General features: G+C 33.2%; 4 protein-coding genes across 10 annotated transcripts in view; all 4 read right to left on the reverse strand.

The window, feature by feature from the left end:
* Positions 1–1,503: 1,503 nt before the first annotated feature.
* Positions 1,504–4,787, reverse strand: LOC123699284 (E3 ubiquitin-protein ligase LRSAM1-like). Its single transcript, XM_045646210.1, has one exon. The coding sequence runs from the start codon at positions 4,556–4,558 to the stop codon at positions 2,459–2,461; it is 2,100 nt and encodes a 699-aa protein (XP_045502166.1). The 5' UTR covers positions 4,559–4,787; the 3' UTR covers positions 1,504–2,458.
* A 446-nt stretch (positions 4,788–5,233) lies between these two features.
* On the reverse strand, positions 5,234–9,197 carry LOC123699310. Its single transcript, XM_045646240.1, has 6 exons — positions 8,303–9,197; positions 7,683–7,898; positions 7,322–7,431; positions 7,039–7,246; positions 6,480–6,616; positions 5,234–6,366 (listed from the first exon to the last, which is right to left on the reverse strand). Exons 1-6 carry the CDS (start codon positions 8,430–8,432, stop codon positions 5,335–5,337), a joined length of 1,833 nt encoding a protein of 610 aa, XP_045502196.1. The 5' UTR covers positions 8,433–9,197; the 3' UTR covers positions 5,234–5,334.
* Positions 9,198–9,314: 117 nt separating this feature from the next.
* On the reverse strand, positions 9,315–11,755 carry LOC123699624 (seminal metalloprotease 1-like). The gene is made up of 6 exons (XM_045646619.1): positions 11,473–11,755; positions 11,217–11,387; positions 10,678–10,784; positions 9,945–10,155; positions 9,681–9,817; positions 9,315–9,564 (listed from the first exon to the last, which is right to left on the reverse strand). The coding sequence occupies exons 1-6, from the start codon at positions 11,567–11,569 to the stop codon at positions 9,460–9,462; spliced, it is 828 nt and encodes a 275-aa protein (XP_045502575.1). The 5' UTR covers positions 11,570–11,755; the 3' UTR covers positions 9,315–9,459.
* Positions 11,756–12,061: 306 nt separating this feature from the next.
* The window catches only part of LOC123699171 (guanine nucleotide-releasing factor 2), a 33,677-nt gene continuing 19,662 nt past the window's right edge, over positions 12,062–26,076 (reverse strand). For 4 of the 7 annotated variants that reach the window (XM_045646096.1, XM_045646065.1, XM_045646110.1 and 1 more), the window contains 21 exons: positions 25,738–25,868; positions 25,546–25,624; positions 25,212–25,319; positions 24,499–24,606; positions 23,527–23,637; positions 22,981–23,078; positions 22,368–22,391; positions 21,872–21,992; positions 21,113–21,217; positions 20,824–20,923; positions 20,303–20,398; positions 19,993–20,100; positions 19,538–19,733; positions 19,249–19,260; positions 18,142–18,301; positions 17,438–17,576; positions 17,092–17,349; positions 16,605–16,858; positions 16,231–16,362; positions 15,763–15,953; positions 12,062–14,877 (listed from right to left, as the gene is read on the reverse strand). In XM_045646096.1, coding sequence (XP_045502052.1) covers positions 15,767–15,953; positions 16,231–16,362; positions 16,605–16,858; positions 17,092–17,349; positions 17,438–17,576; positions 18,142–18,301; positions 19,249–19,260; positions 19,538–19,733; positions 19,993–20,100; positions 20,303–20,398; positions 20,824–20,923; positions 21,113–21,217; positions 21,872–21,992; positions 22,368–22,391; positions 22,981–23,078; positions 23,527–23,637; positions 24,499–24,606; positions 25,212–25,319; positions 25,546–25,624; positions 25,738–25,868 — 2,527 coding nt within the window. In that variant the 3' untranslated portion in view covers positions 12,062–14,877; positions 15,763–15,766. The remainder of the gene's footprint in view (positions 14,878–15,762; positions 15,954–16,230; positions 16,363–16,604; positions 16,859–17,091; positions 17,350–17,437; positions 17,577–18,141; positions 18,302–19,248; positions 19,261–19,537; positions 19,734–19,992; positions 20,101–20,302; positions 20,399–20,823; positions 20,924–21,112; positions 21,218–21,871; positions 21,993–22,367; positions 22,392–22,980; positions 23,079–23,526; positions 23,638–24,498; positions 24,607–25,211; positions 25,320–25,545; positions 25,625–25,737; positions 25,869–26,076) is intronic. The other 3 variants (XM_045646089.1, XM_045646081.1, XM_045646073.1) reach the window with 3 other exon arrangements.

Genomic DNA, 26,076 nt, shown 5'->3' on the forward strand with positions numbered 1-26,076 from the left:
GTAACTAGTCAGAATTCAGAAAGATATAAATGAAATATTCGAAGCCTAAATAAAATAAAGAAGTGACGAAACACATTTTCAATTAAAATTCTCTGAAATCTGATTCTGTATCAGTACCTACTCACGCAAACGCGCTGAAAGTAGGTACCTATTTGATGAACGTCTATAGCATATATGACCTATATGAGTATTCTGGTTAACGCTAAGTTGTTTTTTCCTGTTACGCCATAGCCATATAAACGTAAGGGACTCATAATAAAATCGTAGTTAAACAAAGTAGGACCCATATACCTTTTCAGTGTGCTATCTATTACCTACACTATTATTGTTCAATCAATAATAAACTTGTCTTCTCTTACGAATTAGGTACGATATAATAATAATTATATTCACGTAGATAATGTAAATTAATATTATAAAATTTCTATGCATTTGGTTGAACACGTTATAATAATAATGAATACGGTACCTACTCAAATAAATACAGCGATAACAGCGAGGACCGCAGGAGGCACTATATTTTATAATACAGATATTATAACAAATAAAATTCTCATTTTTTGTCTAGATCATTGCTTTTTATTTGTAATGTCATAATATTAGGACACGCTATCTAAATATTTAGTTTTTAATAAGCTTTTATAATGTAGAATGAATGCTGTATTGTCATCATAGCGCCATCTAAGCGACATTTGGGTGAAACTATGGGTAACTAATATTCTGTAATGGAGTTGAAGGTAAATTAATAAAACGACATTTGTGCATAAAATAATTTATTAAATATATTGAAAACTCAAGATAAAGAGTTATTTTGGACAGAGAACAGAATTAAAAAGGCAAACATCAAAATTCAAAACACTCTTAAACAATGAAGAATTTTTTATTTATTTTTTTATTGCAATTAAAATGCCAGTGCTTACTTATTGTTTAATTGAGCAAAATAATGGCATGTGGTGCAAATCTTCATGTGTTTGCAAATCCTAGATAATAAAGACTCATTACACTCACATAATAATCACCAAAATAGAATTTGAAGGCAGTGCAACTGTCACCTTAAAATTATGTACCTACCTACTTATGGTTTAATTTGCATAATATAGATTACGATTATAATATTATTATCAATTCATAAATGTACTTATTTTATGGATAACATGTATGTATGTGACATGACTATATATCAAAATTGTGCATGTGAATATAAACTTGACTAAATCACAGTACTATATTTAAATGATTTTAAATAACAAACATATATTAAAGGGGTGACAGACGTACGAGTAAGTACGCGAACTTGTGGCTCGACGACCTTTTTCGCTCGTGTGTCACCCCAAGTACGCGTACTTAAAAACCGTCGAGTAAGTTCGTTGACGATCCAACATGTTTGAAATTTTACTCGAAGCCCGCCTTGGCTCGCACGTCTGTCACCGCCGCGAGCCGAGTAAGTACGCGAACTTTAAAACCGCGACTTTAAAGTTCGTACGTCTATCAGCCCTTTTACTCTAGAATGTATACATACTTAAAAAGGGCTGATAGACGTACGAACTTAAGTCGCGGTTTTAAAGTTCGCGTACTTACTCGGCTCGCGGCGGTGACAGACGTGCGAGCCAAGGCGGGCTTCGAGTAAAATTTCAAACATGTTGGATCGTCAACGAACTTACTCGACGGTTTTTAAGTACGCGTACTTGGGGTGACACACGAGCGAAAAAGGTCGTCGAGCCACAAGTTCGCGTACTTACTCGTACGTCTGTCACCCCTTAAAAGGTAAGAATATCAGAAGTATTTTATAAATTACGCCTTTCAATAAATAGGGTTACAAAGAAGCTAAAGAGGCTATGTACCAAATTTTAAAGAAATATACATTACTTATTATGAAAGTTATTATAAATCTGCTCATCTCCAGGTCACCTGTAATGTAGCGCTTTTCACAAAATATAAATAAACAATATAAAAAAACACTTTTAATTAAAAATTAAAAGTGCTTTTTTATAGAAATTATGAAAACACTTTTAAATTAATATACATATTTCAATAAAAAATAATATTTTAATATTTCTTGATTTACAGAATAAGAAGTTTAACACTGACTCATTTTTTTAAGACTAAGACTTAGATTATAAATTGTCTACACCTGGTGGTGTCATTAGTCAAAATGAACACTTTTTGACTTTGAAACATCTCTTTCTGTAAATCGTTTTCATGTTTATAATACATACATAACTTAATGATTTGAAACTATAAACAATTTTACAAAAGAAAAATGACTTAGAAATGTGAGATAATTTTGTTATGAATTTTCAGTCCTTCACAGCCACAACAAACTTTTATAAAAATAACCTTTAAAATTGATATAATGAGAAATATAAAAATAAATAATAAACATTTGAATAGTGATTGTAACACTTACCTATGAAATGAATAACATAGAATGGAATATCCATGGAAAAATGTAAATGACCTATGACACTACAACTTTAATAATTCTCTCTATATGTGTTCTGCACATTGGACATGTACTAATTTCTTTATGAGAACATGTCTCACAGCAACACATATGACCACAAGGCACAAATACAACTTGGGACTTACTTTCCATGCATATAACGCACTCCCCATCGTCATTCAAACTTGCATCTGAATCAAGAACCCCCAAATGAGCATTATCATCAGCAGGGGGAGCACTTGCCCCTGCTACAGTCTGAGGCATATCACAGTTTTCATTCTTAAAGTCGGAATACATTTGTATGGCTTTCAATATATTCTCACGATCAGTGCTCAATGATACACCACACTTTAGCAAATCTTCTTGGGTAATATTGACCAAAGACTTATCAGAAAAAATGAATTGCACCAAAAATGGTAAACAATGAATTACACCCTCCTGTAAAAGGTAGTTAGCCAAAACTGGATCTAATGTCTTGCCAACACTGAGCAAAGATCTTGGAGCAGTATCTAACAGCTTTTGATAACTCCGCAGCCAAAAATCTGTTTTATAATCACTTTGATTTTCTGCCTCATTCAAAGTTTCCAATAACTGTTTTCTTCTTTTATTTCTTTGGTCAAACAGATCATCTAGCAAATTAACCAACTGTATTCTTTGATTAAGAAGCTCATTATAGTTGTACAATACATGCATTTTTTTCTTTTCTTGTTCGATAACACTCAGTCTTGCTAAATGAGATGAAATAAAAGATATTTCTTGATTCAGACTCCAACTTCTAGCATCTACCTGGTCAAGCAAAGAAGATACCATTGCTTTTTGTACATCTTGATCTTCCAAAAGCTGCTGCACAAGAACTTCTCGAGACTGGTCCTTAGCACTCAACAACTCAGATAATTTCCCATCAAGATCGGTCTCCTGATTTAAGAGACTTTGTTTTATATTATTTAAATTATCCTTATAAAACATCTTATGTTTACTCATGGAATAGTTATCTTCTAAAAGATTTTCCATTGCTTTTAAAATATCACATTTTTTGATATTATCATAATTTTGTCTTGTTATTTCCAATAAACGATCATGTTCCAATTGCTCATGAGCAAGTTGTTGTTGTATAACTTCAGGTTTACATCTATCATATGCCATAAAATTATTTATTAAACATTCAATGTCTTTTTCTTCTCTTTGTATTGTCTGAATGAGTTTCTGTCTTTCTATTTCTTTATATTCTTGAACTCTTGCTATTTCTATATCTAAACTGATTTGATCTTTTAAAAGATTTGACAAAACCCTTTCTCTTTGCTGTTGATTAGCTTTATGGATTTTCTTTTCACTGTTTTTCATAGCTTCTTCTTGTTCCTCCCATGTTATTTTTTGTTTTGTAAAAGGGTCAGGTAATTTGTTACTACTATCTACTGTTGAAATATCTGACTCTCTAGATAATGGTGGGATATACTCAACATTTGCTTCCTTACAAAGGAACTTCATTATCTCCTCTGTGCCTTTTATAGCTACTGCAGCAGGAGGCACAACATATTGATTGTAATCCAATTCAATTGATATCAAATTTGTAGCATGACAAAGCTCCACACAGATCTCATTCAAATCCTTATTTTGAGTAATATTTAGTTTTCTTAAACACTTTAAATGACCAAGACTGGGATTTAACACTTTCAGTTTATTTGCTGACAAATCTAATATTTTGAGTGCTGTTAGGAATTTAATTTCATCTGGTATTTGCTCAAACAGGTTATTATTAAGATGGAGTTCAGTAAGACTTGTAAGAAAACGAATATTCTTTGGTAAATGTGTAAAACAGTTGTTGCTAATATTTAAAGCTTTGATCAAATATAAATCTGAAAGTTGCCCCCCTTCATTTAACGATTTCAGTCTGTTGTTTTGTAAATACAGTAAATCTTTTCGAAATACTTTGCATATTGAAAATATTCCAGAAGGCAGCTGTCGAAGGCTACATCCTGATAAATCGAAATCAGGTTCAGGCGATTCCTTAGCTAAATACAATTTTCTTTCCAATACGGCCCTGGAATCTTGTGAATTGTGTGCGCTTTTATTAAATAACATTATCGTTCGGCTAACGCCCGAAGCAGCGCAACCCATGTAATTAAATTAAATTGAAAAATTACTCAAAATGTCACCTTTTCATATGCACCATTGCAGCTCTACCTGGTCTATTTAGATCCTGATTCAATACAATTCTTATGATAATTTTCCAGTCAGTCACTTGAAGATATTTCCATTTTAATTTCCTGTTTTCGCAATGTAAAATAATGTAGTTCAGTGTTTGTTTGTTAAAATAATATACCTATTTTTTATTACGAATGTGAAGTGACAGTGAAATTGACATATGAATGACACTTGGCGTCAATTTGACATTGTCATATTATGTCGATTGACATTTCAACTTTTTTGGTCATCAGTTTTGATCAAAGACGTCTAAGTCTTTGGTTCTGATATGTTTTGATTGAGAAAAGTTTGGAAAAATATCGATCAGAAGGAGGGATTCGAACCCGTGTCATTCGCCGTACCTGTCGGCCATCCACGATTCAGCGTCAGCAATAGAATTTGTTTAGGTTTTGTGTGCCTACATTGAATGCTATAAAACGTAAAAATTTAATGGTTTTAATTATTAATTTTCTATTAAATATTCTAGGCATAACGTGTATTACCGAATAATTTCATTTTATTTCATTTAAATTTTTCATTTAAATCTTCATTTCACTGAAACATTTGTTGTGTCTTAATGGATTGTGTACGGAAATGAAACATTTTTTTCTTCATATTAATTATATTTATTTTTATACACGTAACTACTTAACTATTAACTAAAACTTATACAAAAATATACTTTACTAGTTTATTGTTAACAATAGGTATTATCTGTCATCAAAATGTATTTCTTTATCATACGGATGATATAGCTTCGTGTTAGAATTTAACCATTTTGTTTGCGATGGCAGCTCAGACTCTTTGGAATTATGTAATATATTTAAGTTTGGCGAGACTGCAACATTATCGTATGGATCGTAACCACCATTATATCCATAACTATAATTATTATCATTGTAGTTTTTTATCTTTTCAGTATTATCAAAATATGGACTTTTGCTTCGTGGAGACTGCAATGCATGAATGTTTTCTTGGTCATGTTGATATCTATTTTCATTATATTTCTGTTTCATGTGTTGAATCAAATTGCGATCCATAATATGATAATCATTTACATAGTCTTCTTTTTGCTTATCGGTATATTCAGTTCCTTCCTGTGATTTTTGAAGGAAATTCTTAGGGAATGCTTCCCGTCCATTATTTAAATGCTTAACTGTGTATGGTTGGTAGACATCGTGGTATTGCATTGAACCCGGTATGACATACTCATGCGGATTTGATGGTACTGTACTGCGTCCGTAATCTAATTTACGAGCATCAGATGGATCCATATTATTCCTTATTTCACCAGAAAACTTATATACGTCATCAATGTATTCATTTTCATCCCTGTTTCCTCTAACAACAAGCATTCCACTAGGAGAATTTTCTTCATTATCAGTGTATTGAGGTACAGCGTATAAATTATTTATTTCCTTAACAACTCCAAATCCATGAACAGGCATTGGAGGCACACTTTCTTTCGTTTTACTAAAATCATTAAACTTATCAATGTTGGAAAAGTCATGCAAATTATATGTTTGTGCAGCAGGTAGCTTTATAGCGACGGCTTTACCTTGATGATATCCTATTCCTCGTCCCTCGAAAGGTTTGTTTTTGTTAGGTTTCTTCGCAGCCGGAGGAGGTTTTGAAGTATCGCTATCTAAAAATTTATCGGAGTCCGCATCACAGTACATTTTATTTAGCTTTTGCGTGTCCTTTTGCGACAGGCCAATCCTCTGACCGATTTCAGCTCCTCTCTAAAACAAAAAGTTTGTTAATGTACTTTTCAATAAAAACGTAATAAGCTATTTCACAGTAATAATGAATAAAAGATTTTATGATTATACATAATTACATAAAATATTGTCACCTGTTTAGGCACGAGTGTGTCTTTCCCATTGACAGAGAAAGCTTTTCGGCTATAATGCAGAACACTTTCGTAGTCGTAACCGACGCCAAAGTCGGACACCGCAAACGAGTTGTATTTGCGAAAATTGTGTCTTGTCGCTGGAACAGATAATCAAGTTTTTGATTGTATATCTTCTCATAATTATGAGCTAATTGACGGCATGATAATTTAATATAGTAGAAAGTAAAAAAAATATTCTGGTGATGTTAACATTAAAATTAAAATAACGATCTACCTACATTAGTAAAAAAAGTTACTTAACTATCTATAGAAAAAAAAACTTTTAATAAATATAAGATCATAATGTAAATAAACAATAGATTTAAGAATTAGTATTCTAAGCATCTATTATATCGGAATAAACTATCGCTGACACAATAACCTTGATCCACCCGTTATAATATTCTATATCCAACGAGCGACCCGTTATTTTATATCTGTTAGAAGCAATTATAAGAATACCGAGCGAACCAGTATGAGAAAATATTATAGATTATTCTGTTAGAGATCTACTATGTACTTTGAATGATGTTCTCCCACAATACATCGATGAAGTCATCTCTATCAGGACTGCTCTGCATGTGGTAAAAGCCAAGGGTATGAAGTAGCTCGTGTACCACAGTTCCGTGTCTAAAACATCCACGGCCTACTGGATGCCGACCAGACAAGTTCAGCACTTGGTAACCCCCTTGATAGCCAACTTGAGAGAAGCAGCCGCGTCTACTACCCTGAAATATAATCGAAAATATTTATTGCAACGGGTGATACGGAAATTTGAATTAAATTAAGTCGTTTTCACTTACCTGAATAACAACAGCATCACGATCGCCTTTTTTGTAAGGTGTGAACTTTACGCAGGACGCTTGCGCTAAATCAGCAATACCGTCTTCTATAGCTTGTACTTGATCTAGATCTAAAAGTAAAGAATAACCCATTTATATATTAAAGAATTATATGCGTAAATACACGAACACGATTATAAAGTCTCATGAAATATATTTAAGTAGCTCTACAATATTTTTATTTCTATTCTATAATTCACTAATAGCAAAATAGTAAAACTTTTTAAGTTTTTAACGACGAGAGTCTTACTTAAAACGTGTTCAAATTTTAACACCAACGCAAGCCAATTTCAAACAACAATCCCCAACCCTATTTACTTACTAAAATGTTCTCGTTGAATGAAGTAAATGACTTCATTATTAGGCCACCGTTTGGTGCTGTCCGCCAGTCCGTTCCGGGCGAGACCCTCCACAACGTTAGTGACAATCATACGCCGTTGCCGATCGTTTAAGATAAGATCTCCTTCGAATTTCCCGCTTTCTTCCCATGCATTATCTGATGCTGGTTCGTCTTCATCGAAGTCTGCTTCCGGGTTACCTTTAAATACATTATTATTCCTAAAGCTTTTGTTCATTGAAGGATTCTTTGCTATTTTGTTACTTTGAAGCGAAATTTTATTTTCCTTTTTATTACTTAAGTATAGTAATATTAGTTTTTAGATATATCCGATAATAATTACCTCATAGAATTTAATGACTTTAAATATTTAATATGGACAATTTCACTTTATGCTGAATTTTTTACAATTATTTTTAGCAAGGGCCAAAGGATCAGGGCCTAAATGCATATAATTAAGTGATATAGAGACAAGATAGCAACGTCCTACCGAGTAACGGTTATTGTAGATTTGAACTTAATAAAATGGAGCACAGGTAAAATTTTAAACAAGCACAGAAAACACAATTACCTGGATATACAAATATAAGAAATACCAAACTTACTTTTAAGATTTTGATCTAATTGTGATGTCTCTTTTAAAAAGTTCTCAAAATCTTCTATTTCACTTTCGGACATCGATTTACACTTAATTATAAACACACACAATAAAACAACACAGTTTATCCACTTCATTATTCAAAAATAAAACTTATTCAAATTTTAAATATTTAATAGATGCGCAATATAGTTCTGCTATCAGCTTTTAGTCGCAAGTTTTCGAAAAAAGTATGTCATATTAACGGTATACTAATGTCTCGTCGCATTGATATTTTAGTTGAGCTAGATCGATTTGACAAAAAATGTACAGCACTGCGAATTTTTTCGTGACAAAACCCATCGAGGTGGGTCTGGAATTAATATAGCTTTGAATACAACCATTTCACAAGGTGTAAGCGCACTACTGCAGCGGTGACTTGCGACAGTGAGCGTGACACAAACGGACTACGCCTACCATGCAAGAATTAATTGCCAAATTCTCTGCACCATTTACTTTATCAACAGATACAACCTTGATTTCGATAATTCTTTTTGCTCTATTTATAAAAAATATATCATACAGAACCAAAAGCAGGTCTTTGAACAATTTAACCAAGTCAAGGTCCGTCCGAATTAGGATTGCAATTTCCGTGTAATGTTTAATAACTAAATTGCAAATATTGAAAGAATTTTCTTTAAACAATTTTTGTATAAAATCAAAATAATAAAATGAAGATTTGAAAATGAAAGGGCGTTATATCTAATAAGTATTAGTAATGATGAATTATGTTGATATTATTAAATGAGACTTACATCAATAGCTTTACAACTTATAATAATAATGATGGATGCAATAATTATTAATTTGTTAGGTATATTAATAAACAATAAGAGCACATTGTTGCAACTTTTATCGGCAATGGACACGCTTTCACCACAAATTGGCAAATTAAACGAGTGAATTGTATAGAAACATAAAAAAGCAATATAAGCTTACGTTAATCGGAATAAAAGGAAAGTTGCAAAATACAAATAGACTAAGTAGATCAACACGAAACGTTTAATACGAAAAACGTAGATAACTAGAGCAGACGGCCATTATATAGCTATTTTTTATTATATATGTTAAATCTATACACATTGAAATATTAAAAAAAATAACACTATTTCAACTTCTTTACGACTAATTCTCTTCAGATTCTTCCTCCGTATTTTCACAGTACATTTTATTTAATTTGATGACATCTTTTTCAGACATGCCTAATCTTTGTCCCAACTCTACATTTTCCTGTAAAGTAAGTATTATGGATCAGCAAATTTTTCATATACTTATCTACAATTAAGGACTTGATAAATAAAAGGTCACTAAGTAAGCGTACGTAAGTTAAAAAAATATGAAAATACCTCTAATGGAATTATTGTTCTATTTCCATTTTTTGAAAAAGCTTTTTCCGGGTAATGCATCACGCTTCCATAGTCGTATGATATTCCAAAATCAGTGATCGTGTCATTATTGTATTTTTTGAAATTGTGCTCATGTCCTAAAACGTATAATTTACTGAAGTTCAAATAATATTAGTTAGTTTATAGTTTTTGTTGCTTAACCGTGAATTAAATACAATGTAGACGTATAAATTTAAAAAAATATATATCCTCTCGCACACTTACCATCTTTAATATTTTCCCAAACAATTTCTACAAAATCGTCTCTATCATACGTACTCTGCATGTGATAAAACCCAAGAGTATGTAACATCTCATGGACTACGGTGCCATGTTTAAAACAACGTTTGGCGAGATTCAAAACTTGGTCTGGTTCATCTTCGTCGTCCTCTGGCAATCTATAACCCACATTCGAAAAACAACCGCTTGAGGAACCCTAAAGCAAACATTATTGTTACATAGAACATTTGCATATGTGTCGATTCAACTGTGTATAGATAGGTATATAGACAGGTAGAGGCAAAAATAGAAATTAAGTATAGGTACTATACATAATTTCCATACCTATTATTATAGTTTTAGAGATATCAGGTAGGTACTTATATTTCGTAGAGGGCGACTATTACATTGTATAATTTTTCTTGATAGGTAGACACGAAGAGCCTGCTCGTAAAAATAGACCCATAGATTTTATTACTTCAGTAATCTTTTAGAACTGGATCTAACTACCATCTATGAGTGAAATTGGCTATCCTACGAACATACAGGAAGCCCACTTACATACTAAAGAAATATCTTTATTTTTTTGCTACCATAACATTATAAATAAAATATTTTTTCTCACATCTGTCGAATGTTCTGCAAAGCGTCATATAGCTGATACGTATTTTTATGTATCTATTTAAACACTCACAGTTATTGTTATATAATTACATAAAAATAAGTAATATGCAATTACCTGTATTCGTAATGCATGTTCGTTCTCTTTTCTTTTGCTGAATTGAATGCACGACTTATTGGATATATCGGCCATTCCCATTTCGATCATCTTTATTTGATCCTCATCTGAGATAAGATTATCATTATTTATTTGATAGGATAGTAATGACAAAATTATAAGAAATAGTTGGTAAAGTGCTACACACAATGTGTCGAAATTAACTATAATAATATTAACAGTTTATTGTGATTATTAATTCGTTAGATTAATATTAAAAAAGCGTAAGAAAATTTTCAATATTAAAAAACCTATCTTAAAAAATGTTAATTTCCAATATACATAATATGCAAATACATAGTCATTTCTCTTTGACGACGATTCTTCGATTAATAGCCGTTTATAAATAGATTAAACAAGGTTTTTAAGGCGTGACCGGTATCGATTTTATCCATTCCTTTTTATCTTTTATTCTCTCAACTTTGCTACAGAATATTAACAAAGCACATAGTAAGGTAGTAGGTAGTAAGTAAAAATAGTGCTAAATATTAAATACAAACCGAAGTCGTCTTCTTGTATGTAATACACGACGGTATTATTGGGCCAACGTTTAGCACCGTCTACGAGACCGTTACGTCCTTTTACCGCTGAAGTTATTGAGTCCCTTTGTTCGGCTGATAATATCATATCTCCTTCGAAGTGTTCACCCAATTCCGGATTTATACTTAAATCTGGTAAGAAAATTGATGCTTATGCTACATTGTATTTTTATATTTTATTTTTATGATATTATTTTATGATTGTTAATATTATTACCATCATCGTAAAAATCTTCTAATCCGTACAGCTCATCTTGTATGATAGGTGATGCTTTGCAAGAAACAATAACTAAAATCGAAAATACGATCAACATCTTGGTACCAGGTTTCTAACGACATTACGTTGATTTCTATGCGTTTATATAAGTGACGATTGTTAATTAGTAACGTTCGAAAATTAACAGAAACATTTAAAATGTTTTAAGACTTGAGCCGTTAACAAAGAATCCTGCTGTGAAACTTAGAGTCGGTGTTTAAAAGGCAGCGATAAACTGCTAAGTAATAAGTCATTGGCTTTCTTATCATTTGTCCTTTTTCACTTACTTTGTGTCTAGAATATTAAGTATCCTTACGTGTAACGATAAACAGAAGGAGCTTTGCTTCTACAGAATACGTTTAATGCATAGTAATACTTTAACAACTGTATCGTTAGTTCATAAACATTTTTGTAACCGTAACCCTAACATAAACCAACGTCAACCAGAATGTGTAATAATCTCTGTACAATAATACTACAGATAAAATATTAAAGTAAGCTATAGTTATATTAGGTATAAGGAAAAAAGAAATAAAATACATTTTTGGTATTGTAAATAACGTGCTATATTTATATTACAAAATAATTATAAAAAAAAATCTCGACACACAAAATGTAAACTGTACACGCATGCAATTCAAATACAATATATTTTATCGACAAACCGCTAAATATAATGTACAAATAATAATAAGTAATCATATAATATTTAAAGTAAATTAAAAATAATTCATAATAACAGAATAAACCGTTCAAAGAATGAACGAAAAATAACATAAATCCATTTGATACATTATGGCATTCTTTTAACATAATACTGTGCTAATACAACAAACAATGTACACTCTTCACTTAACTGTACCATGCTAGCATTTTATTACATGTATAAATAAATATAGACATCGACACATAAAATAAACACATTGCAGACGACCTTCATAACAAAACTGTGATATTCTGGAACCTAATTAATCATTGTTTCTAACTTACAACATCCACTATTCTGAGTAAATTAATTTAGGCAGTCTTTACATTTCATCAACCAACGCCGAACGTTACTGAACTTCACAATTCATTAAATAAGTATTCAATGGAATACCATACAACAAAATGGTAACATACCTATCAACTTAACGTTCAAATTATTTATACAAATTACAATATCAAGACAAACATGTGTAAAGCGCTGTAAAACGTTCTAAATATTGGTCTAATTTATTATTGCGCGGGATGGCCATCCCTCAACATGCATAACACGCACTACCTTTTCGTTGCGAGTACATAATCAACTACATACTGCCTTTATACGATTATGAAAATTTTAATGCATGTTACGAAATCGAATTGTAATATAGCACACCGGAATATCCTACCCCGATATACGTATATGCGGGTTACATACCAGTTCTATCGGAATGAACAACACCGATGCCAACTATTTTTCACTAGCATCCGAAATTCAAACACGGTATTGCAACATGAGTGCGGTATGCCATATTACAAGTATTATGAATTACCCTAAATACGTTGTGACAGTAAAACTCGTTTATATTGACTATATCTGAAATTTCTACGCTCACGCCTTTCTCTGAAGATAAAATGGGGTTTATTTACGCTTACCGCTAATATTTGTCTAATATAATATTTGCCTACGTATAGAGGACGTCAACCGAGTTGTAAGCGAACACTCAAAACGAGTGCATCTTATCACATATTGTGGAGTGATTTATAAATATTACAAAATTATTGCTATATCATCAATCATCAGTAATCTGATTGTCTTAAGGCAAACGAATAATGCTGATCACTATATGGTTATATCATATTCAAATACCTCCTATGAAACACGTAGTCTACGGTGAATTGTTTAGTTTGTATAATTATTATTACCAAATGCTGTACGGAGCTTGTACTGAATCTAAGCTTAAAATTAATTAATTCAAGAATTCAAGAGTAGACACAACGACACAACAGGTGACGACGATATTTAATGTTTTCTCAAAAGTACGACATTTGTTAAACAACAGCTTCCTTGAAGGTAGCTTCAATAAATAGGAAAAATAGAATTTTTGAATATCAAAAATAATATGCACTAAATTTTATTTATGAAATCGCGTAAAAATTGCGCTAATTATAGTATAAAATCTAAGTAAATTTAATTTATAGCAAAATTAAGTCGCATGATTATTAATAAAAATATATATCTATTGATAGTTTGGATTCAGTTATAAATGATGAGAAGTGCGAACAATGCTTTATAAATACACAAATTTATATAAGATGTGATCACAAAATATAAATCAAGCTAACATAGAAAATCAAGGCCATATTTATTTTACTTCTATCATTTTATCGTTTCACTTTTAAGGGTGCAATGGTTTATCCATTTTGGCACATATTCTATTCATTATTATTTCTTAATATCCTGCGTTTGTTCTAATTATGAAAAACAGTGAAATTATCTGAATCTTAAAAAAAATAAGCCACAAATCACCATTAGTAATTCACACATAATAATATTACTTAAAATATAGGCACGTAATGTATATAATTATGCACCTTTTAACTATTGTTACTACGTTAGAAGTAGAGCAATGTGAAATCTTAAAACTCACGTTAAAACACGATTATAGTATAAGGCTATTCTAAGCTACACAGCATGGTGAAATATGATTATGACATTTTCGTTTCTAGTTCATTTAAAGTTCGATGATTTTTAATAATAATATTTCACCACTTGAAAACGTCTATTTATTTACTATATAATAGCAATAAGCCTAAAATATTAAAACTTTTAAAGTCCCCTAATTCGATGTATTCAAGATGTTGAACTTGCAGATAATTCAGACACGAATGGCGAATCACAACAACTATAAAAGAGTATTAAACTTACACATGGTGTCGACTTACTTCGTGACTTGGCAAACATCTGTCAAGTTACACTGATATGTTGAGATAGTAAGAAAACATTGAATTTCAATACTGTTACAGAATAAAGTTTCATTTAAAATACTGAAGTAACCGCTACGTCGTTAAAAGCTCTCGACAGAACCCGATTGAGAAAACGCCTACAGATTTTGAGTAAAAGATTTCGCTACAGTAAGAATATAGATACAAAACTGTACATAAATAAGGAAAGATAAATTGGGCGTAACAATGTTAGAGTCGTTAACATCGTTGCGTTCGCGTCGAGCTCGCCCGCCGATCACAGAAGTTGCACTTTTAAATATACTAATTAATTAGGCCATCTTAGGACAGATAATCACAATTAGCCATATACATTACACAATTCCTCATAAGCAAATATATCGCAGTAATGCCACGACGATTCAGTCCTTGTTTAATTTCTTTGGATTCGATTTGCACCTGCAACAAAGACAATTATGAAATTATTTTGTCGTATGAACTTTAATTAGTATTATGTATGTATCTTTATTTGTGATCGTCGTTTGCCATGGCCATGCCATGGGCGTATCCTTTCAATACAATAATAAATCGAAAATGTTACTTATTTATTTAAAATAAATAAGCTAAAGTAAGGCCAACGAGAAGCGATACAAAAGGTCATTCACCTAAAAAACAACTGTGGCGTTGACAATCTAATATCTATCTCTTTCCATCTTGTGCCTTTGTCGTAATGTCTCGTTCTCCAGGCAAAAACATAACAACGTCAAGACGGATTCGCCAACATTCGGGCGGCCATTTTATTATTCTTATTATGTTTTATGATTCAGAAAATTATTATTATTTGCGTTATTTAATTTAAATCTACATAATATACAATAATTCAAATTATGATAAAATTTATAAAAATAGACTATGCTTTTTGGTATTATTACAATTTGCCGGATATTTTTTAAAACTATATAAATCCAACTTTCAAAAAGTTACGCACCCCTGCAATTCCCAATGACCTTGCATGTGTTTTGTTTACATTTGGTATCGCTTCTCGTTGGCCATACTTTATATAGCCATATATCTCGAGCAGCGGATATAGCAGCGGATTTTTTATATATAATAAATGCCAAATCGTATTCGTTTGTATTTCTTACAAATCGAAACGGAGCGATTGTACGTTATGTCGTTAGTGTCTGGAGTTGGGAGTATACATCTAGAAGCGGGCAGAAGGGCAGTATAAAACGAAGACCATACGTAGCAATTGTATGTTATGCTGTTTGTGACATACATCAATGTCATATTATGTTGTTTGTGTCTACATCAAAGGTAGTATAAAACGAACACTACGCATACCGGGCTATGTAGCGGCGGCGGCTGCGGGCGCGGGCGCGGGCGCGGGCGCGGGCGGGTCGGGCGCGGTGCGCGCGCGCCCGCCGCGCGGCTTGATCGTCTCCGATATCTGCCACATCGTCTCCTCGCTCAGCACGTCGTCGAACTCGTTGAACATCGCCTGGATGCGGTCGTTCTTCTTTATCTTGTATTGTCTGCAAAATCGATGCTCTTATTAGTTTTCGAATGAATAGAAGCTAGTAGGGTAGTATGTAGCAGATAATTATATACATATATAGGGGATTTTATCCCCTATGGTTTAGCATCAGGAATTTTAAATTTATGTTTTATTAAAAAAAATTACTAGAATTTTGCGATTAGATATCATATCAATACTTCAGTACCCAATTTAAGCCTAACTTTAAGGTTTTATAAAAGGTCCTTGAATCTTTTAAAATAGAACCTAAATTATCTTTATAAAAATACACTCACTCTTTATGGAACCTCTTCATATTTTCCATTATATGATACTGCTGCCATCTCTTTGTAAAGTTGATACTACCATCGGGTAGTAGATCGGGATTACCCACATGGACGAATGTTAAATCTTGTAAAAATAGCCCACTGAAAATAAAAATAAAAAATATTAAAATAGAATGATATATTTTCTAAGGCAAATTAATGAAAATAAATTCCTACGTCTTTCGAAAGTTCGAATCAAATCCTAGTCAAATTATAATTTGATTCTCACAAGTTATATTGACACAGAATTAAATATATCATCACTACATATATTTATGAACGTAACAGTACAATATTCAAACTATTTGTACTGAATTGATTCAATTTACTACATGAACACTCACATGTACGGTATACAGGGTGGTTGCGTTTCATTCAACGCCTGTCGATACGCCCTAAAGGACATAGACGAGTCGATCAGCGCACAATGGTCCGTCAACGCGTCTTCTATCGCCCTGGACCACCCGAGACGACGTACTGGGGGACAATCTAATGCGGACACTAACGCTAGGTACGAGTTGAAGTTGTTCATTTTACGTAACGCCTTCATCACTTTGAGGAATTTGCTAGCGTACTTCTCGCGTTCGCGCGCTTCGTACTGGAAATATAAATAGTTTATTAGGCCAATTGGCAAGTACATATATTATACAATTTATTAACTTTAACACTTCTTCTTGTGTGTCATAATTATGTTCTATTCAAAAAATGCTTATGTTATCTCAGATATTATGATGGTAAATTTGAGTATTTGTACCTCATATTCTATAAGCCTATAAGCGTCACTATGAAAAATTGCTTTCGAAGTTGTTTACAAATTAAAAGATTCATTACCTGTTCTAATAACCTCGATCGCGCCCAGAAGCTCATCTTATTGAAGTGTTCAGTGAAGCGTGTAAGATTAGGCGACTTCTCCTCCGACTGGTCGCGAGGCCATGACAGTAGTTCCGCGGTCGTTATCCGCACAAACAGAGCCGCGTCCAACACAGTCATTTGTTCAGCGAGCTCTGAAGCCTTAAAGTCTAATAAAGTATCCCTACGTAGTGATACGCTGCCGTAGCACGCCATTTCGTATTCATATCTGTTGTTTGACTGAAATAAAGATAATAAAAATGTTAAAATTTTACAAAATAATAAAGGATAAGTAAAGTATGTACGTAATAATTATTATTCTGCTTACATTTTGATAATGCAATTGTTTCTGTTTGTCTACGAGAATTTGTCGCAGTGCTTTGGAAATAGGCAACTCTTCAGCTTCCACAAGCCAATATATGAATTCCATTATCTCCTGCATGAGCGGTCTATCTAAATCTGCCATCCTGTAATTTATTTATATAATTAAATAAAAATGAATCAATGTGATGCTAGCTCTGATAATATGTGATAAGTGTAAAACTCGAGAACAGCTCGAACAATTCGATAATTTTTTTTAGGCTTTGTTAAAGCACAGGGAAGTTAATTACGGGGAGAAAACGCGTATAATATGATTCGCGGTGGTAAAATGCAAACCATAGGCAGAGGCGCGCGAGCACCACTGCTCGCGCGGTTAACTCCGAACGCGCCGTGCTGTGATGACTGCGGAATTATTCGTAAGGACCCGTCCGAATTACTTTAAGATATTATTCTACCAAAATATTATTTATTTATTATTATTTTCCTCGTCTTTTTTGGGTTGCCTGGTAGAGATCGCTGCTAGCGATAAGGCCGCCTACTGTACATTGATTAATTTATTGTTAAGTTTATAAAATGTATCATATTTGGTGTACAATAAAGAATTTTTCATTCATTCATTCATTCATTCACTATTAACAATGACAGGAGCGGTCCGTACTGTGCCGTGTCCGTACCGTGACACTAAACCAGCCCTAAATGAGCGGCACTCACGTGAGATCGGCCACGACGCGCGTGAGCAGCCCCAGCGTGGAGCGCAGGTCGTGCGGGCGCGGGCGGAAGTGGTGCGCGCGCCGCACCAGCCGCGCCACCAGCTCGCCCGGCGCCACCCACGTGCGGTACGTCGCCAGGAACGCCTCTTGGTACGCGAAATCTGTACATACGAGCATACGGTATAGCCGATGCGGTGGAAGCGTCTTTTGCGATGTATACGTGTTTTGCTGAATGCCACAATACAGAAAATGCCACAGCACAATAATAATACTAATAAGTTTAAGATATTGACGTGACAACGTCTTATAATTCGATAGAGCTCCGGCTGCAGGCACGAAAAAACATGACTCATGCGGCGTTACCTCGCTCTGAGGCGTTCCATGTAAGGCTTGAAGTGCAAGCGAGAGCGCGGAACGAGCGACAAAAAAGCACAATCGGCCTTAAGACGCTGTCACGTTCAAGTATCGTCAGTAAACCGACTTTACAGACAACCAATTTTTACCCAGAAGGTATATAATATCGACACAAATTTTACTTCATAAATGATTTATTGATAAAAATGTTTGCGACTTTATTGATAAAAATGTTATGTCATTAAAATATGTTAACAACAAGTTAATGAGAATTTTCATGAGAAAGAATCAGAAAAAACTGTTGTGGAACTGTGACATATATTCTTATGGCTCTTTATTCATTAATAATCTTTAATACATCGCAAAAGACAACAATTCTATTTTTAACACAAGCATGTGATACCTAGCCGTATATTAAGTATCACATTGCAAAGCATAAGTGCATTATAATATTTATTAATATATATGCCAAAGTGAGAATGCCACATGCTAAAAAAACACATTCCTTAAAACAATGTTACAATTTCAGTCAAATAAAACTCTGAGAAGCATTCAGAGGACGCAGCTTAGTATATAACATATTTTTTCGATCTTATCTGATCTCTAATGAAAATTGTATCATAACAACTTTGCTAGAAGCGTTAAACGTCGATTTGCAAAATAATAAAACCCAAGCAACTACAAAGCTAAAATAGTTTTAGTAAACAACCAGCGTGTCTCTGTCAGCCCCAACTCAAACAATGATTTCACTTACACTCGTCCGTTTCTGGAAAGTGAGAGCATGAAAGTTACAATGGTTAGAGTGATTTGTATATTTAAGCCTACACAGTTAACGATGACCCATATCCAAAGACAAATACAATGTGTACGAGTAGAATATTTATAAAATGACTAGGAAAATTAATGAATGTGATACGGATGATAAAAATCTGATTTTACATGCTTTTAAATGTACATTATTGATAACAAATTAAAACCCATTTCTCAATCAAAAGATATAGTAATAAAATATCATTAAATTTAATAATTTGTAATATATTTACCTTTGGTTGCCTTAGTGGCGAGTACAATAAGCGCGTCCGGGTGTCCGCCCCGTACTTCAACGCCTTCTTTATTCGGCCCTTTCAGTAGTAGCCAAGAGCTAACATCGGTTTGCAAAACAATATCTTCCGAGTCAGCCACTGCTGGGGCGCTTTTTTCCGTTTCGGATTGCATTGGCTCTGTACTGCTTTCGCTTCTCTGTAATTTGTTTAAACAATAAGAATAATCGGTATACAAAATTGACCTTAAACTATATCGTTTGGTGTTATATTTCTATATCATTGTTTAAATATAGCACCAATAATAATATATAAGTACTACAAATGGGATGCCATCTACATTGCGACAAACATAAGACGTTATTAATTTGAATATCACATATGCCTCGATAAATTGTCTTAATTATGTCTGAATATAATGACTGGAAAAAATATTAGGTTCAGTCCCTATTTATTACCTGTGAAGGAACAGGCGAAGGTGCGGGCTGAACGAGCCGGTCCAGCTCATCATCATCGAGCGGAAACTTGCCTGGCGATGATACGCTTACGTACATCTCTTCTGTGCTCTGTAAATATGTATTCAATAATGTTAGAGCAATAAAATTCTTCAAAATATATGAGCGTTTTATTAATTAAAAATAACATGTTTTCTATTGCCATTTAAAAAAATACAGAATAAATACATAGGTACATACGTCTTGTCGTTTTTACCACGTTTTTTACTTGTATTATATGTAACAAAAACATCAATCAAAAGGGTAAACATACCACATTATTCAACAGTGATTCGTCTGTCGAACTGTTATGCGAAGACGGCCGCGGTGAAGGTGGGGGCAGTAATTCGTTGCTCGAATAATTTGATACCTGTAAATAAAAATCAATGGAATATTAAAAAATCTGTTCTGTACCGATACGAATGTAGGTACTCTTTTTAAATCTATACTCATATTATAAAGCTGAAGAGTTTGTTTGTTTGAACGCGTTAATCTCAGGAACTACTGTTCCGATTTGAAAATTTCTTTCGGTGTTAGATAGCCCATTCATCGAGGAAGGCTAAAGGCTATATTGTATCATCACGCTACGACCAACAGTAGCGGAACTACGCGGGTGAAACCGCGGAGCGCAGCGAGTAGACTATAAAGAAAACATCACTTCATAGATAAATTTAATTCAAGGTTAAATTTTAAGTGCAATTCCACCCATAATGCATCTTTCGTTTTTATTAAATCTTTCCTTGTGTAAATAATTTAATCATTCTGTGACCTTAAGTTTGTAAATAAAAGATATACCTGTTTATTTTTATTCATCTTTGGTGGTAGCGCAGGCGGTTCGATAGGCAGTGGACTAGTACGATTCGACGTCTTCATACTGACGCTGTCCTCGGAACCACTATAAAAACACATCAGTTATAGATATCATTTGAACAAAACATTTAATTAAAAACTACAAACATTCCATATACAAAATGAATCACAACACAACATTTCGCATTCATCGATTATCAATCAATATTGCAATTAATACGGTTACTAAACTGGTTACTAGACGATAATAACAACGAATTGGAGTTTTACATACCTGAGAGGGGGCGTGCTTAAATGCTGCACTGTTACCGACGAGGCCAGTGAGCGTTGCACCTGGTGGTGACCCACACTAATACCGCCAGCACTTGTATGTTGCGCACTAAAAATGGGATATTTTTATTAGAGACAATAATAAAACTGCAATTAAAATGTCATTACGAAATAACGAATGTAAGGACTAGAATTAATCCATACTAATATTATAAAATAAATAAAATAAATAAATAAATAAATATTAAAGGACATTATTACACAAATCGACCTAGTCCCACAGTAAGCTCAATTAAGGCTTGTGTTGTGGGTACTAGGCGACGATAAATATAATATTTAATAAATACATATATAGATAATAACACCCAGACCCAAGAACAAATAATTGAGTTCATCACACAAATATTTGCCCTGACCGGGGATCGAACCCGGGACCGTCGGCTCAGTAGGCAGCACTTTACCACTGCGCCAACCGCGTCGTCAGTATATAAATGCGAAAGTAGCTCTGTCTGTCTGTCTGTCTGTTACTCAATCACGCCTAAACTACTGAACCAATTGGCATGAAATTTGGTATGAAGATATTTTGATACCCGAGACATAGGATAGGTTTTATCCCGGATATCCCACGGGAACTATGCGGGTTTTTCTTTGACTGCGCGGGCGAAGCCGGGGGCGGAAAGCTAGTCATCAACATTTTTTTAAGTCTGACATAAAAGACATCATATTATAAAGTAAATAATAATTAATATTGGCCAAAACTTACCTAGTCAAATTATAGGTATGTATAGAATGCCTGAACATATCTGGTGGCGCTTCAGCATTTATCTGCGGGTGAGCGTTGATCGTGTGACTGCAGTTCCCGAACATCTCCATATAAGCCATAACTGCATACATACAACAACAATAAGTTACACCATAAACAAAAATCAACCTTACATAAAGTTAGAACAAAGGCGAAAATGTGCTTCTATACGACATGTGAGACAGCAAAACCGAAATGAAGCGCTATTGAACACGAGAAAACACCAATCGGTCGTGAATAAACTACGCGAAACTCGTCGACGTTAACGGACACAAAGCGTAACTTATGTAGGAAGCAAGCTAGACGATAATTATGTAATGAAATGTGTCGTTAAAGCTAGAAGCACATGTAAATGAATCTCCAACACGTCGATTACTTGGAGTGGATCTGCGAACATCTGAAGATTCTGCTTAGTAACGTTAGCTAATTGTCTGATAACATGCATAGATCCACTCACCGCTGTATGCGACGCTTTGAAACACTGCAGCGCCGCACCGACATAACAGACAAACATGCCATTAAATTCCCCAAAACATTTACCATTCTTATGTACACAGTTACACCCTATACAAGGACACCCCACCAGAATCCATATCATAATAAAATTTCAATAAATTGGGTGAGTTGTAAGCATTTGATGACTAGTAAATAACTTTTGTATTTACTCGAAAATTGTGGAATATAAAATACAGTATTTAGGACGGTTTTGAAGAGAGGACAAGGGCAAGAAGAAACAGAACATAAAATTAAAATAGTGTTTATATTGTTTTAGTTTAGTAAGGTAAACTGTGATAATATCACAATATGTGCAATGTATTCAATTCCATTAGATCAGTTAGAGTGAGTAAAGGAGTAAGCTTTGTTTTACATGATGTTAACATTTTCTTAATTTCCTTAGCCCTTCTTATTATCATATATTATTATATTCTCCGAACATAATATTATCAGTTATGTTAGAAGTACTCCTATAAGCAATATATTTTTTACAAGCCCATGAGACGCAACTTGTGGAGATTTTCACATGATGAGAGCCCTTATAATAATTGTAAAATATAAAATAAAATACTGACTGTGTTTTTTCTTGAGTGGCAATGGCGGAGGCCGTTGGTGGTTGTGTTCTGCCAGCGTGTGGGGCCGTGCCTCGTGCAACGAGAATGGTGGACTTTTCCTGAAAAAGAAATGAAATATATTAATATACAAATTGTTTCGATAATTAAATTAATTTTATCATTTATGTATACATATGAAATGAATAAAGATAAAAAGCGTGTGGACATTTTCACAAAAATTTATACCCCTGATTTTCAACTGTCCCTCGAATTCAATTAAATTCTATATAATGAAGTAGTTGCCAGAATTATAATTGTACACGTACAACACGTGAATAGAATAATTTACGGGATATAAAGAATTACAACTTTTTCAAATATATTGTTATGTATACATAATATATATATCTGCTCGTTGGACTTCGACTTGCACAAAGTTACAGACGAATTCAACAAATTACATCCACCCCAAGGAAAACAAAAACAATCCTTGAATATAACAAAATAAGTAGAGTGCAACGGATGCAATCTTAATGCGTATATAATGAAAGAAAAAAGACAACACACCTGATTTCAACATTTGGGAAGTGTTGCTGCACATCGGCGCGGATGTTGCGACGCGTCTTCACCGGCAACTCGGGCGGCGTCTCATTTTCATCTGACGTTATACTCTCCAATCTAATGCAGGTAACGCATAATTAATTTACATAAAACATACATACGGAGCAGTGATGACATGTAAGTTTATGTTAATTAATATTTATTTCGGTATTACATTGTGGTTATGAGAGAAAAGTTTCTCTCTGAGTGATTTTTAATTTTCAATACAATACCATAAAAACTTCGATTGCATTGATTTTCTATTCTTGCAAATTTACTAATAGACGAAATGTAGTGAGACGAGCATATAAAAAGTGCGTCTGCAATAAATCATATAATGTTGTTATGAACAATGACACAATGTATCTTATAATCTCACTTTATTTACCGTGTCGGCAAATAGCCGCCGTAAGTAGAACAAAACATTATCATTATATTTATGTTGTTCCACGAGAAGGAGGTTAATGTATGCGTGAATTCGGTTTTTATGACTTCTTGTGATTATCGTATGTAATCGTTACTTATGTTTTCATAATACATACTCAAAAACTGAATTTATATTTTGATCTCATACGGTCATCGCAATTTCTAGCTATGTATCTGTGTTTCAATCAAATGTGTGATTAATTAACTCGAAATTTCTATTACTGGAGAGAAAGTAAAACTTTGTGTTATGTAAACATACATAGCGCATTTTTTATGTTTAAAAAAGTCCGTAACATCTAAGAATTTCATTTGCTGTCAACAATTTATTTATTACGTATTACGATTAAAGTTGTTTGAATGTTTGTAATGCCACAAAAAAGTTATAAATTTAAAATTGGAAAGATAAACAAAATTAAAGGATTTGTGCTTTTCCAATGGAAACTTATAATTCGTATTTAGTACAAAATCCAAAACATAAAGCATGCAATAGAAACAAACACTCCGGACACTCACTTTGTATTTTGTGTTGCTACACTGTTCATACTGATTATATTCATGCGGCTCTCAACACTTTGCATTGTGCACTTCACTTCGCTCACAAACTCTGTACTTTCAAAAGTACTGCAAACAATATCAAAACAACAAGCATGAAGAACAAACAACCTGAAGGGAAACTGGTTTAAATGATGTTCATGAAGTGATCAACTACAAAAATTTAACACGACAAAACAGTGACAAATGAGTATGTGTATTGAGTATTAAAATGTGCATGCATGTATTAAAAAAGGATAATTCTTTTAAGAATACAGCAAAAAATTGAGAGTTACTTCTACTACTTCACAGTTATAATTATTTATTAAGATTTCTGTAATATAGTCCCCATTACAACTACTACCTATTTGCTGTATTGATAAAAAAATAAACACAGTTTTTTTAAAATGTTTAAACACATAATAACTAAAGAACAATCAAAGTTATAACGTGATATAAAAATTAAAGTTACATAATTAAGACAAAACAGCCAATACTTTCAACATTAAAGAAAAGGCGCAGCTGAATGAACTTAAAAAAAATTCGGTGTTTAAAATAATTGTTTTGACTTTTAACTTTTAAGTGCATTTCGATGCGCGTCAAAGAACAATGTCATCTATAAGGTGTAAAACAATCTCGTAAAGTGTAAACCATAAAACTCGTAAGGTGTAAATCAGTCTCATATAATATGTCACCTGTCTGTATGACTAGAATAGTGGTGTGATGAGAAGGTGGATGTGAAGCTGTGCTCCGTTGACATCTCCGAGTGGCCCACGGACACGAAGCCGGACTCGTTTGAAAATCTGGACCGTGCGTAAAAATAAGTTAAAAAAAAAGACTACAACATGCGGAACTATTTTTCAACAAGAGTTTAAGTACTGAAATAAACAAATAAGGAATAATTAAAAAAGAGGCAAAAAATAGTAAAAACTAGTATAAAATGCCATTTGACATACGAAAATGTGTTAAGTGTTTCACGTCTGTTACACTTTTGTAGTGTGTCTACAAAAATACTTAAAAATAACTTACCGATTGTGAGAGTGTGCGTTGCTCAAATGTGATTCCACTGAAGTCCTCATTTCATTCATATTATTACAATTACAAATACCTGGAAAAAAATTAGAATTTGTAATTTTGCTATTTTCTAGGAAAATTATTTACCGCAACAAAATTTTCTATAATTAAAATAGTTACGAGTGCTCATAAACGAATTACACATACCAACTAAATCTGAACTGGGTGGGGTAATAAAAACTTCATGGTTCATAGAATCGTGCGCATTCCTGTCCTCGTCGTTGGACACATTGAGCATCGAGTCTTGCGATCCACTGCTATGGGATTGCAGAGATAATCTGAAATGGCAATTTAAAAATGTATCCAAGAGTTTTAGTTTAGTTTTTAAAGAGTTGCAAATCATTAAACGATGCGATTCCTATTAGTATGCGATAGTTTTTAGGGATTTAAAGTTGTGTTTGTCTCTTTCGCACGGAAACCACTGCACGAATTTTTATAAAATGAAAATATATTCTATATATAAATAGTATATATGCCCCACGATTC

The sequence above is a fragment of the Colias croceus genome, chromosome 2 (genome assembly GCF_905220415.1).
Source record: "Colias croceus chromosome 2, ilColCroc2.1".
NCBI classification, from domain to species: domain Eukaryota; kingdom Metazoa; phylum Arthropoda; class Insecta; order Lepidoptera; family Pieridae; genus Colias; species Colias croceus.